Source organism: Passer domesticus, chromosome 16 (genome assembly GCF_036417665.1).
Source record: "Passer domesticus isolate bPasDom1 chromosome 16, bPasDom1.hap1, whole genome shotgun sequence".
NCBI lineage: Eukaryota > Metazoa > Chordata > Aves > Passeriformes > Passeridae > Passer > Passer domesticus.
The window spans coordinates 12766706-12782845 of NC_087489.1; the positions used below are offsets into that span (position 1 = coordinate 12766706).

The 16140-nt window shown below is 45.3% G+C and overlaps 1 protein-coding gene across 1 annotated transcript in view; it reads left to right on the forward strand.

Moving 5' to 3' along the window:
* The first annotated feature begins 3444 nt into the window (after nucleotides 1-3444).
* The window catches only part of BMP7 (bone morphogenetic protein 7), a 39267-nt gene continuing 26571 nt past the window's right edge, over nucleotides 3445-16140 (forward strand). The window contains exon 1 of the mRNA XM_064391386.1: nucleotides 3445-4266. Coding sequence (XP_064247456.1) covers nucleotides 3753-4266 — 514 coding nt within the window. The 5' untranslated portion in view covers nucleotides 3445-3752. The remainder of the gene's footprint in view (nucleotides 4267-16140) is intronic.

Below are 16140 nucleotides of genomic sequence, written 5' to 3' on the forward strand. Positions count from 1 at the left end.
AAATGCTTTGTGTCTAATTTTTGAAAAGTCATTAAATGAGTTTCTGAGCAGAACCCACACTTTTTACTGCCCGTTGGGTAAAACTGAATGCAAATGGCCAAATTCTGCCCCTGGCATATGCCTCACATGGGTTCATGAGGACGACAAATTCACCAAGCAGAAACGTGCACATTTTTGTGCATTTCGTGTTTTTAAATCAGCCCCTTTATTTCTCTCCTAAATACACACTTCCAAATATTCTCTCTTCCACACAAACAAAAAAATGGCAGTAGTTGGTACCAAACTCGGGTAAGAGCGTGCACACAAAGCTCACAGAGATCAAAAAGTTACTCAGTTGGTAATTTGGCTTGTGCAGAACCCCAGAAACATTGGAAGTCTGATTTTATAGAAATCATCTGAAGCAGCAAGTGCCACCAAACAGGGATTACTTCATCACAAGCATTTAGTTTTCCTCTCAAGAAGAGGAGGCTACACAAAAGAAGTAGAGAAGGCTAAGAGGAAAAACTGGTTCCTTAATTGATCCAGGAAGGAGGAGGAAAAAGACAGTGACATGAAGGTGCCAATATTTCAGCAACCTGTGTGGAACTGATCCTACAGGAAGCAGGATAGGGTTTACACAGCAGGCAGGAAAGGAGGGAAGAGAAAGACGTAGTCCATGAAAAAAGGTACAAACTGGATTGCCTTTCTGTTTGAAAGGTATTTGAAATTCAAGCTCAGATCTGAGGGCTGAACCACTGCAGTTTGAGCTGCATCATCCTTTATTGTATCCAGCAGAATAAATGCTGCCCTTTGTGTCCCAAAGCAAGATGAAGGCAAGAGCTGGAGACTTCACATCAAAAACTTATTCTTTAACAAACTCGCTTTCTCATCCCTTGCTGCTGGCATGGTTTTGTAATGGTTTTTAAAGTACCCCCATTGCAAACTATCATGCAATTATTAAAATATGTACAGGTGCAGCAGGATCATAGAAAATACTGTACAAAACTTTCCCAACTGTTGCTATAAAAGCACAGGATACAGTTGCAACATTGCCCCTCTTTTAAGAGCATATCCTGCATTTAATCAGAATATAGCTAATATGGCCTAACCTAGACCACTTAGATAAAACAAGAAGGAAATAGTGTCAAACATCACTTTTCCAAGAAATTTGTCAAATCAAGAGTTTCAAGGTTTAGTTTTTGTTCTCTGCTCTTTCTCCAGTGACACCTACAGCTCCAAGAGCAGTTACCTAAGGTGTTAACAAGTGAGCAGAGAAACCTCCCACACTTTTCCTTTTCTTTCTTTCAGAGCACAACACTGACCTGAAGTTTAGTCAGATTTTAAATGAGAGCTACAAGCAATTCCAGTGCAAGTAATTTAGGCAGCAGAGACACCTGCTCTCCAGCCCACTGTTCCATCCTTGCAGACTTTTTCATCTCATATCCATGCCAAAGGCAAGGCTCCTTGTCCTACTGCTGCTTGATGAAAGGCCAACACTCACAACTCAGGAAAAACAGTCTACAAGGAACACAAAAGGAAGAGAAATCAAGTTGTCTGCAGCTGAAAGGGAGAGCAGAGAGATCCCAAATCATCTGTCTGCCCTCCCTACAGCAGCCTGACCCAGACACCCTCTCCTTGCCCCCAGCTGTGCATTCCTGTGGCCTCCCTCCTTCCACAACATGGAATCAGTCAGAACAAGAGGCTGACCCAGCAGAAAATTACTTCAGCAAAAGCAAATCCACAAATGGTTAAAAAAGAAATATTTTTAAAAACAGAATCAGCTTTCTGACCTGTGTGTGTTGGTACCAGCACTGCAGAGGGGTGGGGCTGCACAGCTGAAGGTCTGGGCTGGGGTGGGATGAGAAAACAAAAATCTTTCTCAGGGGGAGCCTGGCTTTAAATCAGCTTAAATTGATCTAGAAACCACACCCTCGGCAAGGAAGAAATGTAGGCAAATACATGCTGGTGGTGAAGAGCAGGTTGGTGCTGCTCCTCAGGAAGTACAAAAGATGCTGGAGAGTTTGATCTTAACTGGGCAGCCGAAATTCAGCTGCTGGGTCCTGGTGTTTCCATCGTGGGGAGCACTGGGAATGCAGCTACAGGGGGGATTTCTGAGCAGCACCAGTGAGCGTGGCAAAGTGTTTCTTGTTACCTGAAGGGGATGTAGCTCCACAACCTGCCTGCCCCCTCCATCCTCCCGAGCTTGAGCCATTCCTAACCATGTGTTAGGTCTGAGCTGAGGGTTTAATGCTGGTTCCACCTCTATTTCAATAGTGCCATGAGTGAGTCATTTCTATGTGATGCCTCAGTTTCCCTGTTATTAAGAGGTGCACATGCATGCATACAAACACATTATTTCATTCATCTTGATTCCCATGCAGTTTTTTGACTGGCTACCTGCTGTTCACACCAGGATTTGAAGCATAAAGAACTAAAAGAAGTGCTGAATATTAGTTTCCAAAGGAGTTGCAGGATCTGGTGCTGGATACTACCAGATGTTGCTTGTCTGAAAATATTAACAGAACAATCTATCAAAAAACACCCCCAAAAACACTGACCTGCTTTAGCCTCCACCCCTCTTCTTTCTCCTTTGCCCAAGGAATTAATTAAACTTAATGTATATATGTATGATTTCTGGGGTTACCTCAGGCTCGATTCAGTGACCCAAATACACCATCCTGGCTTCCCCTTCTTTCCAAGTAAGATTTGGGAAGCATTAGTTTACATTTGTCATCTGATATTATTATTATTATTATTAATTACTGTTGTAGCAGACAGCTACCTGGGCTAATTGGGGCTGGAGCTGCATTACTGTAGATGTTGCATCCACTGAGTTAAAAAAAGTCATTGCTTTAAGAAGCTGACAATCTATTTCAAGGCAATATCCCCACGAGCAGAAGGAGATGGGAAGGCAAAGGTGCGGGGTGATGGAATGGCATTAACCACCCATGTGCACAGGTTGATAGTTTCATTTCAAGTGAATGTTCCCGGTTTTACCATTCATAGAGAATATCTCCCCCTTCGGATTTCTAACGCTTCTCCATTAGCTCTGCCCACCGCCAGCTGGAAAAAGTGACCCGGGGCTCTGTGCACTGACACACTTCGTGTCTGTGTAGGTGAATTTATAATCATCACTTCTTAAATTATTTAATGGAGTTTGTTTTGTCAGGGCGATCTCTTCTAATCTGAACTTCTTAAAGAAAAAAAGAGTAGGCAGGAAAAAAGAAGTGTGTACGCGTGCTTGTGCAGGCAGCCGATGTACTCGCATCTATAAAGTCTGTGGGAGTTTGGGCCCCTTCCTTATGCATAAACCGCCCTCTCTCCTGGGCTGTCTTCTCCTTAATGACGTTCACGGCAATTTAGGCGCTGGGGACCGGCTCAGCCTCTCGCCGAGCCCGCAGCCTCCACAAACATCCTGAAAAGCAACCTGAGCAGACGTCCCTCCTCGAGGCAGTTCCAGGGATTTTTCCCTCGCGAGCGGCTTGCAGCGGGCGAGCCAGAGAGAGCGCCTGGGCTCAGCCGCCTGCTCCTCCCACCAGAGACACCCTCCCGCCGCTCCCCGCCGAGCCGCGCCGCTCACACGGCTCCGCCGCGGCGTGCGGGACGCGGGCACAGCGCTCCGCTCCCGCTGCCGGGGAAAGCGCCTCGGCCCGCCGCCGCCGCCTCCGCCCCGTCCATGGGCCGGTGCCGCTGACCAGCCCCGCCGCCTCCCCGGGCCATGAGCGGGCTGCGGCGCCTCCGCGGGGGCTGAGCGCGGGGCCGCGCGTCCGTGCATGCCGGTGGCGGGGCGCGTCCCGCGGCGGGGCAGCCCCGCGCCCCCCGCGCCGCCCCGCAGCCGCCGCCGCCGAGCCGCGATGCCGGCGGCGGGGCGCGGGCAGCCCGCCTCCTGGCTGCTGGTGCTGGGCGCCGCCGCGCCCGCCCTCTGGCTGCGCTGCGTGCTGGCCGACTTCACGGTGGACAACGAGGTGCACTCCAGCTTCATCCACCGGCGGCTGCGCGGCCCCGAGCGCCGCGAGATGCAGCGGGAGATCCTCTCCATCCTCGGCCTGCCGCACCGCCCGCGGCCGCACCTCCACGGCAAGCACAACTCGGCCCCCATGTTCATGCTGGACCTTTACAATGCCATGTCCGTGGAGGAGGGGGCGGCGGGGGCCGCCGCCGAGGACGGCGAGGGCTTCTCTTACCCCTACAAGCCCATCTTCAGCACCCAGGGGCCGCCTCTGGCCAGCCTGCAGGACAGCAACTTCCTCACCGAAGCTGACATGGTCATGAGCTTCGTCAACTTGGGTGAGTGCCGGTCTGGCGGGGCTGGGTCCGGGGCAACCGGGCAGGGAGCAGTGCCAGGGGGAGGCTGGAGCGGGGACCTGGCCACCGGCGGGGGGACAGGGGCTGGTGGCGCAGGTGGCCCCGGCTGGGAGCTGTTTCCCAGCGGGTCAGGTGGCTGACAGCCCACCTGGGCAAGGAAGGGCAGGTAGCGGCCCTCGGCCGCCTTGCCAGGCGGTGACTGAGCGGCATCGACGGGGAGAGGGCTCCGAGCTCCCCTCACCACATTTGGACAGCCACGAGCTCTCCCCTCTCTCCACACTGAGGTCTTTGTCGTCTGCTCCCTTCGATAGTTGCTGCGCGACAGAAATGGGATTTGCAGGTAGGAGTTAAACAGGACCATTAGCAGGTCTGCTCCACATCCCGCACCGCCAAGGAAGACGCGAAACCCCGGCGGGAGCCGCGTCCCGCACAGCTCCCGGTGCCGGGCTGGGGCTCCCGCGGGATGCGGAGCCCCCGGGGCCGCGGGGACGGGTGGCTGGGACGCTTCCCTGCGGCATCCCAGCGCCCGGAGCGGCTGAGCCGCTCGCACATGTTTTCCTAATGGCTTGGGAGGGATTCCACAGTAAATCCTTATTTACTCCTGCAGCTTTTCCTGTTGACCCCGGTTTATGCCGCTAACTCGCCTCTTTTCACAAGCACATGTGGATGGGTTTATGCAAACGATACGAGAGCTGGCACGCTTTGTATGCGGCTCACTAGGCCTCTCTAATTGGATGCCACGGCCCAATCTGATTTCTATTTGCTCGCTGTAGATTGCACACCCGTGTGGACTGACTGGGCCGGATTTGAGTAAAACATTGTCAGGGTGCGCATTCTATTTTAAATATATAATTACAGACCTGGCTGCTCTATCTGTTTTTAGACCTCATCATGCGCGGCTCTCAAACCACACACGTACAGATTGGGTGCCTGCAAGTTCAAGGCAGAACCTGAATTGTATTTCCAAAACAAGATCAGCTCAGACTTTGTCCCAAACAAAGGGAAACGCACAGTGCCAAGAGGAGCACACCTCTGGCACATAACCTGCCAGGAATTACAGACCCCCGAGATCTCCAATAAATCCATTACCACATTTATGGATGTCCCTGCTCTGGACACTTCCACTGTCTGGAACTTCAGAGGCAGCAAAGATGAAACCACCACCTAAACCACGACCTCTCTAATCCCAGCACTTTAACTAACTTGAAAAGCTCAGCAGCTGTAAGGGCTCTGTGCCACACGTTAATAATTATTAGACACAGTAGCCATCCCGGCACAATTCTTGCATGATAAGGAGCCACGGGACGCTGTGGGAGAGCTCTAGTTTGCATGAGCTGCGCCTCCCTATTAACTGCCATAAGCTGCACAGTGGGAAGCTCGGAATTACATCTGGCCCGGGGGCTGTACTCTGCTGCTTTCCATTTGGAATTACAGTGTTTGTCTAGTCACTGCTGGATACTTAAGCCGATGAGCAATGATACATTTAAAATCAAATATTTGAGCAGTCAAAAGTACCAATAGCAGTCAAATATTTGACTTTAAAGATAAGGGTGACCTTGCTAACACTGTTCTTGGGTCCTACACCGAGTGCAAGGAAAGTCCTGAGCAGAAGACAAAGATGTTCAAATAACAATAGCGAAATTCACTCTTTGCTTTCCATTTCAGTAGAGAGGAAAGAACCTTATGAAACATGTAAGTACATAATGGGAGGGAGTTTAGCTCTGCTCCTCAGGTGTAGTAATTTACTGAATCATCAGTGAAACTGCAGCGCTCCTGTCCCACACTGCCGATGTAAGGAAGAGTCTCCTTGTCAGCTCGTGTAAGAGTCGTAAGAAAGAATTAATATTTAGGCCACTGATGGGTTTGAATACAAAGGAATGGAATCGATCCACAAATGTGAAATAAAAGTTACATTTTGGATATGTCTGTGTCTACGTGAGAACTTTGTATGGGGCAGGTTTCACCTGTGTAAGCCATAACCCCCGATAATCAACATCCTGATGCAGTTTGGTGCCTGCAGTGGATTTATTCATTCATTTCCACCCGCCAGGGTTTGTTGTTAGCTTAGAAATGCAAGAGCGTTCTTTATGCAAACTCCTAAATGATTATTTTATTGAATTGCTGTCAGCATGGTCAGGGAGTAGTAAGAGCACAAGCAAAGCTCCTAAAAGCACAAGCAAAGCTACGAAACTACTAAAAGGAGTTTTAAGGACAGGTGGAATTACGACCAGCAAGGCACTTTTTGGAGGTTTATCTGTGCTGTTTTGTTCCCTTGTCAACAGTGCATGCCAGGACGAGTTTAAAAAGGACACAGATCTATAATAGCTTTCTTCATCGCTGTGCACACCTTTCATCCCATTATAGTCATTGCTCTTTCATCTTTATAGGACAAAGACAGGCTTGTTTATGGAGGTTTTAATGAATTAGAGCAGCCACTCACTCCATATATAATCAAACACAACACCTGCTTTGAGACGTACAGTTTTCTGTGACATTCAGGGAAAATTAGAAGATCTATTGTAGAACTGAATTTTTGTGGAGACTTTCTACAATGATCCCTTTTAAAGCAGAGCTGAATTCCTAAATGCAGACTGTAGTAAACTGTGTCCTACTTTTGTAAGAGATACTCTGTGAGCATTGCATTTCACAGGTAGGCTTTTATTACTATACCAGAGCCATCACAATGAGGAAGTGTCACAGCATAATAAAGTTTCATTTTAGAATGGAGGAAGTAAAAGAGAGTAAAGAAATAATACTCTGAAATTCCAGTCAATAAAAAACGGTAATTCCAGGCTTCCAAATGCTAATCTACAAAAGCACTTTTTTTGCCTTATTTATATTTTTCATCCATCGAGTTGTACAATTTTAGAGGGAATAGTATTTTTTAAAAAAACTACATTGCAAGATTTACTGGGCTACATAGTAAAAATCCCAACAACAAACCCCACACACATTGATTTCTATGGAGATACTGTGTATATTTAGTCCAGAAAATTTATGCTGGGTATTGGTAGGGAGGAACCAGAATACAGGTGCTCAGTTTTAGGGAGCTTTGTACTAAGCAAAATTTTACTTACTGTAAATTCCTGACAACTAATTAGATTTAGATTTATAACCAGTTAATTTACAGGCTACATTTTGTCTTAGCTTACACCTGTGCTAAGATGAATGGGGAATGGAGTTGTGTCAAGAATGAAGTTATTTGTAAATTAAAAGAGAATTTAGCCACAGTGGTCTGACTAAGTTAGCCAGTTAATTACTGACTAATTTTGTAAAATTTATTACTGTAATTTTAGCATTTGGAATTTAATTTCAGATCCTGTCCAGTACAGTTTACAAACGGACCCATTTTAGGAACTGAAAAAACGCAAAGCATTTTCTGCACAAGTTTAATTTCAAGTTTATAAACAGCAGCTGAGGAGTAAACATCCTCTAGATGACTTAGGCCTTCTCTTCTAAAAATAATTGCGTTGTCCTTATGCTGGTAAACTTGCCTTGGTAAACAGACTTGCTTAGAATATTTTTAAAAGAGTCGGCACAAGTGATAGGCAATTTGTTAATTTGTCTCGTGGTTGATTATAAAATGAACAACGTTGTTTAATCCTGGCAAGAAAGAGGTGGGGGGGGGAATTAGTCATTCTTGGAAGGAGCACTTGAAAGTGGCTTTTGTTAATATAAATCAAGAAGCTGAAGAGCCCCCAAGTTTCCTTTTATTTCATACCATCTGGCTATCCTTTTTGTTGACAAGTGTTTGGCATAGAGAACCATCTCTTTGCCCTTTAATAACAGGCTTTAACACTGTAGGGTATTAGAAAAAGATTCTATAACAGTTAAAAAATTTCCTTCGGGGAATACTTTATAAAGTGAGCACGGGCTGCAGGCATTTGCAGCTGTAACCTGGCTTGTGTTAAAATTTGGAAGGGGCTGCCTTGCATTCCAGCTCACTACAGGCCTTCATTGGTGTACAGCCAAAGGTTAATATAGATGTCACACAGTTTTTCTTTGGAGAGCCTCAGATATAAGAGTACGAGTACAGCTGTGTTTTTAGTAACCCTTTCATAATCACTTCTTTTAAACCTCATTTTCCTGCTTGTATAAATCAAAGATTTTCAAGGATATTTGACCTGGATTTGAACTTATTTGATCTTCACATATTTCCCACTTGAAACAAAGCAGATTAAAAGTTAGCCCTGGATGCCTGGTCCTGATCACATGGTGTGTCCATACATTAGGCCAAGCCCTCAGCTCTTTTTGTTTCTTCTCTTCCACCTAACTCTGTTAAAAGCTCTCAAGCCTGGACAGGTACATCCCATAATTGTTTTGGGCAGCGTGGATATCCCTTGGTGGTGTAACACTGGCTAAGGCAGAAAGCTCACAGCCAAGTGAAGGTGTGACCGTGCAGCAAGTGACCAGCAGGTATTCCCTGAATGTGCAGACCCACCCAGAGAGAATTTAATTAATTTTCTAATTTCCAGGTGTGAAAGAACAGAGCAGGACAGGAACTATTTACCTCTGCCAGGGGGTGTGCTGCTAGCAGAGCAAGGAGCAGCCAAGGACAGATGTCCTTATGCAAGGAAAAAGGACCTGGAAGTTTTCCCATCCGCTGGCACACAGCAGATTTATCCCAGAGCAGGGTCTTTGCTCTGTTCCCACACAGGCTGTCCTGGGGGGGTGAATCCCCCTCTGTGAGCTGCACTTTAGAAGCCAAAACACAACAGCCCTTAAAGGGCTTTGAAGGAGACAAGCCTTGATGGCCAGGTCTTGTGATGCTGGTAACAGGAGCTGGGCACCAGTGGAGCGTGCAGGACCTGCTCCCAGTGCCCCCAGTCGTGCCATGCCTGTGTCTCTGTGTGTGTCCCAGCACTCCCCCTGCAAAGGAGCTTTAATGGCCTCTGGACAGGCAGCACAAAACCAGGCACTGCATTCCCTGGAAATAAGCCTGAAACACATTTTCGGGTCGGCGGGGAGAGATGTGTGAGAGAAGGTTACACAAGTGGTTGGAAACATTAATTAAAAAAAAGATTATAACTATTAAAGCCCAGTCAGAGCCGTTGACAGGCTCCTTTTAAACAGGACACTGTGATGTTTTAGTTTAATACATTCTGGCAGTGTCACTGGGGTTAAGGCTAATACTGGGATGTGTGGATCCTGTCATGTTATTGTCAGGAGGAATGCAGGGATTAGGTTTGAGAGTGGCGGTGGGTGAGTGCTGCAGCTGTGTACACTTATTATAAAAGATTTAAGTCCCACTGGTAAAATCAATATATTAAATTGCCAGAGCCCCTGTTTTTAATTAGTTTAAATCAAATATACGGTTAGTGCCATTAGGGCTGCTATCCTTGAACCAAGTGAGGAAATGCTAATATTTATGTGGAAACTGTTAATTTGTGGTTAAAATGATAACACATTTAGTTTTATGCCTCTAAATTGTCCTAACTGGATGAATACCAGTGAGAAGTTGCAATGATGGATGAAGTCATCTGAGCAAGAACACAAGTAAGCAAATTTTGATAGCATGCCAGATAAGGAGACTACCTGTTGATATACAGCATTAAGAGACCATGATATTTTAAACCCTTTCCAGTCCTCCTCTCTAGGGCCTACATCAAAGTAGTTTTATGAATTAACTACATCTCTATCTCAAAAATATGTACCATTACTATATATAAATAAAATATGCTATTTTATATATGTATATTTCTTCTCTAAATGGAAGAAACTTCTAAAGAAATGAGAGAGTTGTTTAAATTAGTTTCAGGATGAAGAGTTTCCTTCTCAACTGTTTGAAATAAACGAGACTACACACAAGGACTAATCACATGGATAAAGTTCTGCACATGCTTAAGTTTGGGAAAATGGAAACCCAAGAGAAAATTCTTGGCTAGGTCTTCATTGGTGTAAATTGTCAAATTTCTACTGAAGCTGGCCCTGTGGTCTCATTTATACAACTCTACGTCCAAAGTAATTCCCATAAACTCCCTCTTGATTTACATGAGCACCACTGAGAGCAGAATTGGGCCAAAGAAGTGCCCCTGTGTTGAAATAATGAGCATGCAGTAGTTTCTGCTCGAGCTTCACAGAGTTTTCTCTCCTAATCTTGAAATTGTTTCTGAGGGAAGTTTCCTTTGCTGCAAACAATCAAAACATGAACCAGCTCCTATTAGTCACTGCTTATCATTATTATTATTAGCCCTATCCATGTTGTTGAACTACAACTGAATTCCCATCCTTGCAACAAACAGAATTTAGCAAATAATGTTTGACAAAAATGTGAAACTGATATTTCTTAATACAAGACATATTTCATATGGAGAAACTTCAGTGCTGAAAGATTCCTGGTATCAAAATATCTGAATCACAGTACAAATAAACAGCGCCTTGTAAAGGCTGCGGGGCCAAATTCCGTGCTGGAGTAATTCCACTGAAGCTAGTGGAATTGTGCCAGGAGATAAACTGCCATCTAGATTTTTTTGGTGTTGGATATTTTGTCAGTAAAAATCTTTGCTGCAAAAGAGGTTGCAGGTAGCAAAGATAGAACTGATTCTAATTCAAAAAGCCCTTTTGGAAATCCTTGTTTCATTGATGAGGACCATGAAGTTTGCTGAGCCCCACCCTGTTTTTGGGTGTATGTTCTACAATTCCATTATTTATACATAAATATACCTGATTTACAGCAGGTAACAGAGAAGCCATCGTGGGTGTGATCCCCACCACACTGTGCCTTACCCCTTTTTTAAACATTTGTACCATCTACATCTCAGAGTCAGTGAAAATCCTTCAGTGATCCAGAGTGAGTGGACTGAATCAATGGCAACTTTGAGACTGCAAGTTTTAGTGTAATTGCTTTATTGTTTTGGAACCAAGATGCTTACAATCCAGTTCCTGTGCAAACATGTTTAACGTGTGTTAATGTGTTTCAAAACCAGACCCTCTCCGCAAAATTCTGCTTTTCATTAATTGACATCAGTAGCATGGTACAGTATTTCAAAGCACTGGCCAAATATAAACTGTGTTTCTAATTTCCTTACTTTCCTGTGTTTGGAATGCCAATGTTAATTTGTTCCCATGGAAGAGTGAGAGCTGCCAACCACAGTTTCATATAAATGGCTTTACAGTGCAGGGCTGCCAGCATTAAATGATACTTAGGAATTTTCATGACATTTTGTATTTAATGCTGTGTGTGTGAGAGAGAGAAATTGAGGGAGATGTATGGCATGTTGAACAGCACAAGCTCTGATGATCAAGGCAAATGTTTGAAGAAATTTATCCTTTGAGGATCTGTTACTTAACGTTTCTTCTTATTTAGGATTTTTTAATAATCTGTCAGATATTACACAGCATATTCCTTGTGCCCAGCAAAAAGCTGTTTTGCAGGGACCTTCATTGCTAACGATCCAAACAATTTCCCCCCCACATCCCCCAATAATTTTAGTTATTTATTAATAGATGAGCAGATGGACTTTAGTTTATGTTGTTCCTCTGATAATTCTGAAGTAGATTGTAAGAATGTGATATTACTCAACGTGAGAAAATGCAAAAGCAAAAAAAGCTGCCACTACTAAGGGACAGGGGAATTAACTGATTCTAGTTTAACTGCCAACAGGTAATTTTTCTTTAGCAGAATAGTAGCAGCTAGATAAAATCACTTGCCTTTCTTAAAGAAAATCGAGCATTATCATAACTTCTTTAGAAGTATGTCTGCCTTTGTACATAAACCAAATGTGAAGCTGCCTTTAAACAAAGTTTATTTTAAACTGATAATGGTAAAAACAAAGTCTGTTTATGTATTTCTCCTTTTATTCCTGGAAGATATTCAAAATACAACTTGTTCAGTTTCAGTAGATTCCCCTTAATGAGTGCTTTGGTTTATCTCTGCATTTCCCCAGTTTATTGGAACAGGTGCAGTGTCTGCCATCGGTGCCAGCCCCGTGCTATACCAACAAACAAAGTGTTGTTTTGGTTCACTGGATTTAAAAGTCTCCTGAGAGTAAAGAAATGAAAGAGAAAGAATTTAGAAAGTGCCTAGTGAAGGAAAGGCACTTCAAGTAATGTGCTTTGTCACTCAAGTCTTCCCGTAAATTACCTTAAACTATTTCTAAACTGTTTGAAAAATATATCCGTGGAGGATTAAGTTTCTGTTGCATCCTGGAGGTTCCACACTATTCTTTATCATCCTTATCCTACCACAGTAGCTTCCAAGTTAGAGTATTTTGTTGTCAGGTTGAATTAAATTGTACAGGAGTAAAAACTCCTTTTTTCCTTCTCTTAAAGTGGAAGAACTGTGAATTTTCTTTTTTTTTTTCCCCAGTATTTCTGCTTCCACCTCATTTAAGAGATACTGCAAATAGCCATCCAAGTTTAAACAAGATTATGTTGTAATTAGACAGACAAACTCATAATTATTTAAGGGCTAAACCAACAACAACAACCCTTTCAGGTTCATTTTGACAGTGTTTATCCAGTGTATCTGGAAAGGCTTACAATTAAAGTGCCTGAAGGGTGGGGATGAGATTTTTCAGCATGCAGTCAGTGCTATCGGGTCCACCTGGCCTGGGAAACTATGCGGGCTTTGTAGTGGAGAAAATCCCTTAACTTAGATCTTCATGGCAAGCTCTTAAAAGCTACCTTCCTTTAAAAAAAACCCCAAAAAAACAAGGAAAAGGAGGGCAGAGGGAAGGCAGTTCCCCATGAGCAATAATTAAAGCGAGCAGGAGCTCTCAGTGCTGGGGCAGCAGCAGATGAGCTGATAATGAGCAGAGCATCCTGCAAGGTTTTCCTGCTGCACACCAGAGCTCCTCAAAGGAGAACAGAGCTCCTGTGCTGCTGCCACAGCCTCTCTATGATGGGCAATGCTGGGCTGAATCACAGCTCCTCACAGCCCCACTGGTGTCAGCACAGCCCCACTGGTGTCACCCCAGCTCCTCACAGCCCCACTGGTGTCAGCACAGCCCCACTGGTGTCACCCAGCCCTGCATAACCCCACTGATGTCACCCCAGCTCCTCACAGCCCCACTGGTGTCACCCAGCCTTGCAGAGCCCCACTAATGTCACCACAGCTCCATTGATGTCACTCCAGCATCCTCACAGCCCCACTGATGTCACCCCAGCTCCTCACAACCCCACTGGTGTCACTCCAGCTCCTCACAGTAACACTGATGTCACCCCAGCCCCACTGATGTCACTCCAGCATCCTCACAGCCCCACTGATGTCACCTCAGCCCCACTAATGTCACCACAGCTCCACTGATGTCACCCCAGCTCCTCACAGCCCCACTGATGTCACCCCAGCCACACTGATGTCACTCCAGCACCCTCACAGCCCTACTGATGTCACCCCAGCTCCTCACAACCCCACTGGTGTCACTCCAGCTCCTCACAGCCCCACTGGTGTCACCCCAGCTCCTCACAACCCCACTGGTGTCACTCCAGCTCCTCACAGTAACACTGATGTCACCCCAGCCCTACTGATGTCACCCCAGCTCCTCACTCAGCTGCAGCAGCCTGGCCCCAGGCCACGCTGGCAGTGAAGTCACCAGCCCTGCCACCCCCGAGGAGCTGGCACGGTGTCCTGTGCCCAGCCTGGGGCTGTGAATCAGCCTCTGGGCCTGGAGCCCCTGGGCCAAATCCTGCCTTTGGCCACTGCCTTGGCACTGGGGGGGCCCCCTCAGCTTCACCAATTGTTCTTCCCACAGCTCAGTGGCTGTAAAACATTTTAAAAGAGACTAGAAGAGCTCTGGGAGAAGTACTAAAAAATGCTCATAAAATAATGCAGTATTAGCAGCTGGCAGTTTTGGTTCTGATGGAGAGAAGGGTTTTTGCCTGGGTGAGGACTGGGGATGGGGCTGGTTGTGTTTCTGTGCCTGGAACACCCACTGCCTGTACTGAGTCCTTTGGCACCACAAGAGAAAGCAAATTCAGATCTGTCATTTAAACAGAAGGTTAAAAATTACTGTAATATAGAAATTCTGAATTTTGGTGCTTACATGTGAATACTGTTCATTTGTATCCTTATTTTAACAATTTATTTATATAAGACAATCATCTGTAATGCCATGAATGATAACCAGTCATCACTAACAGGAATCCATTCCTAATTGTATTTGTTCTACCCACAAGCTGCTCTTCCCTTGGTTCTCAAGGTTAAAACTTATTGCTTTTTCCATCACTAAAAATATTCTGAACAATTTAATCTTGCTACTTTTATTTGTTTATTACTCTGCAGTCATTATAATCCCACAGGGACTTTTTAGATGTTAATAAAGAGTACTGCACATCACTTTTCCTGAAGCTTGTGTGGCACTATAAACATTATGCTGAGCTTAAGTTCCCCTTTCTGACCATATCCTTAAAAAATTCAGCATTTGTTAAGAGAATGGAGGGGATTTTTTTTCTTTTCTTTTTAACAAAAAGAAATAAAAGGGGGGAAAAAAAGTAACTTTATCCTCAATCTGCTAGCTACATAAAACAGTAAATGTTCAGTTGAGGCAGGGGAAAACCAGAACTGCTAGAGACTGGTTGTTTCCTTTTGGAGGAAACAATAAATGTGCCCACTTGTATTTTAACAACATTACTACTGAGCCCCCTAATTACACAAATAATCTTGTAATAAACTGCAGGAGAGAAGAACTGAAAAAGAATCATTCATCACAGATCTTTCCCCTCAGCTCAAAAAGAAACTTTTGGGTAACTACTCTTAAATCTTGGCCCAAACCAGGAGATGAAGATATTTCAGCACTATGTGATGAATCATTTGTCTCCTGAGACAGGTGAAAAGGAGAAGCAAATCAGACATGTGGTGTAAAACTTCTCTCACTGGTGTGGACACAACTTTGACCTCTGAATACAACAGTTTCTGCCATCCATGGCATGCACTGTAATCAAATTACCAGAATATTGGAGTCCATATCCACAGAAATCTCTGACTGTTCTGCTGAGTTAAAGCCTGACACAGGAATACAGAAACACACAAAAGATTCCAGGACGAGGCAGAAACGCATCCAAGCACACCCCAAATATTTCTCCAGCAAACAGTAACTGTCATTTTGCTCATCAGTCCACAGCTGTGAGATGAGAGCTGCCTCACTGAGAATCCTGCAGAGGAGGGAGGTGAATCCCTCCAGTGTGTGATACCCTGAGAGCCTCCCCTCCCTGGGTAGCCCAACCAGTGAGCAGAGCCTGGCAGGCAGGACAGCGAGCTGGAAGCAGTGCTCTGTGCTCCTGCTCCTTCAGAGATGCTTTCACAAGCCCCCCACACTCACTCCTGTGCTATTTTTGCCACTTGCACGCAACGGGACGTGAGCTGTGCTGCCTCCATTCACGCCAGACCATGCGGGGACACCAGGGTGTATTTCAACAGCTGATCTTTTACCCCAGAACTGCAGTTGCAAAATTGCCTTTGAAGACACGCAAAAACCAAAACAAAACAGAAAATGCTGTTGTTAGGGGCTGACTCAGGAGGCTGCGTGGCCCAGCCCTGGTGAGAGGCTGGGTGTCAGGAATCCAGCAGGGCTGTGGTATGCAGGGCTAGGTGCTGCTGATGTCACTGATGGGCTTATCTTGTACCAAAAGAAAATTCCTCTTGTATAAAAGGGATCGTGGGTGGGAATTAAACTGCAAATAAATCTTTGCCTCACCCTTAGATGCCGTTATGCCTGGGGCATGGGCCACCAACGTTTAGAGTGTAAAGGGGACAGACACGTGCCCATGCCCTACACGTGGATTTATCATGTTTATCTTCCTGAGGACATGCCTGAAATAACAGTTTAAACTTGCCATCTCTCTGAGAAACCAGCATTTTACATCTGCAAGCAGGAGTGTATGTGGATGTCAGCAACCCCCAGGTTTTCAATATTCATA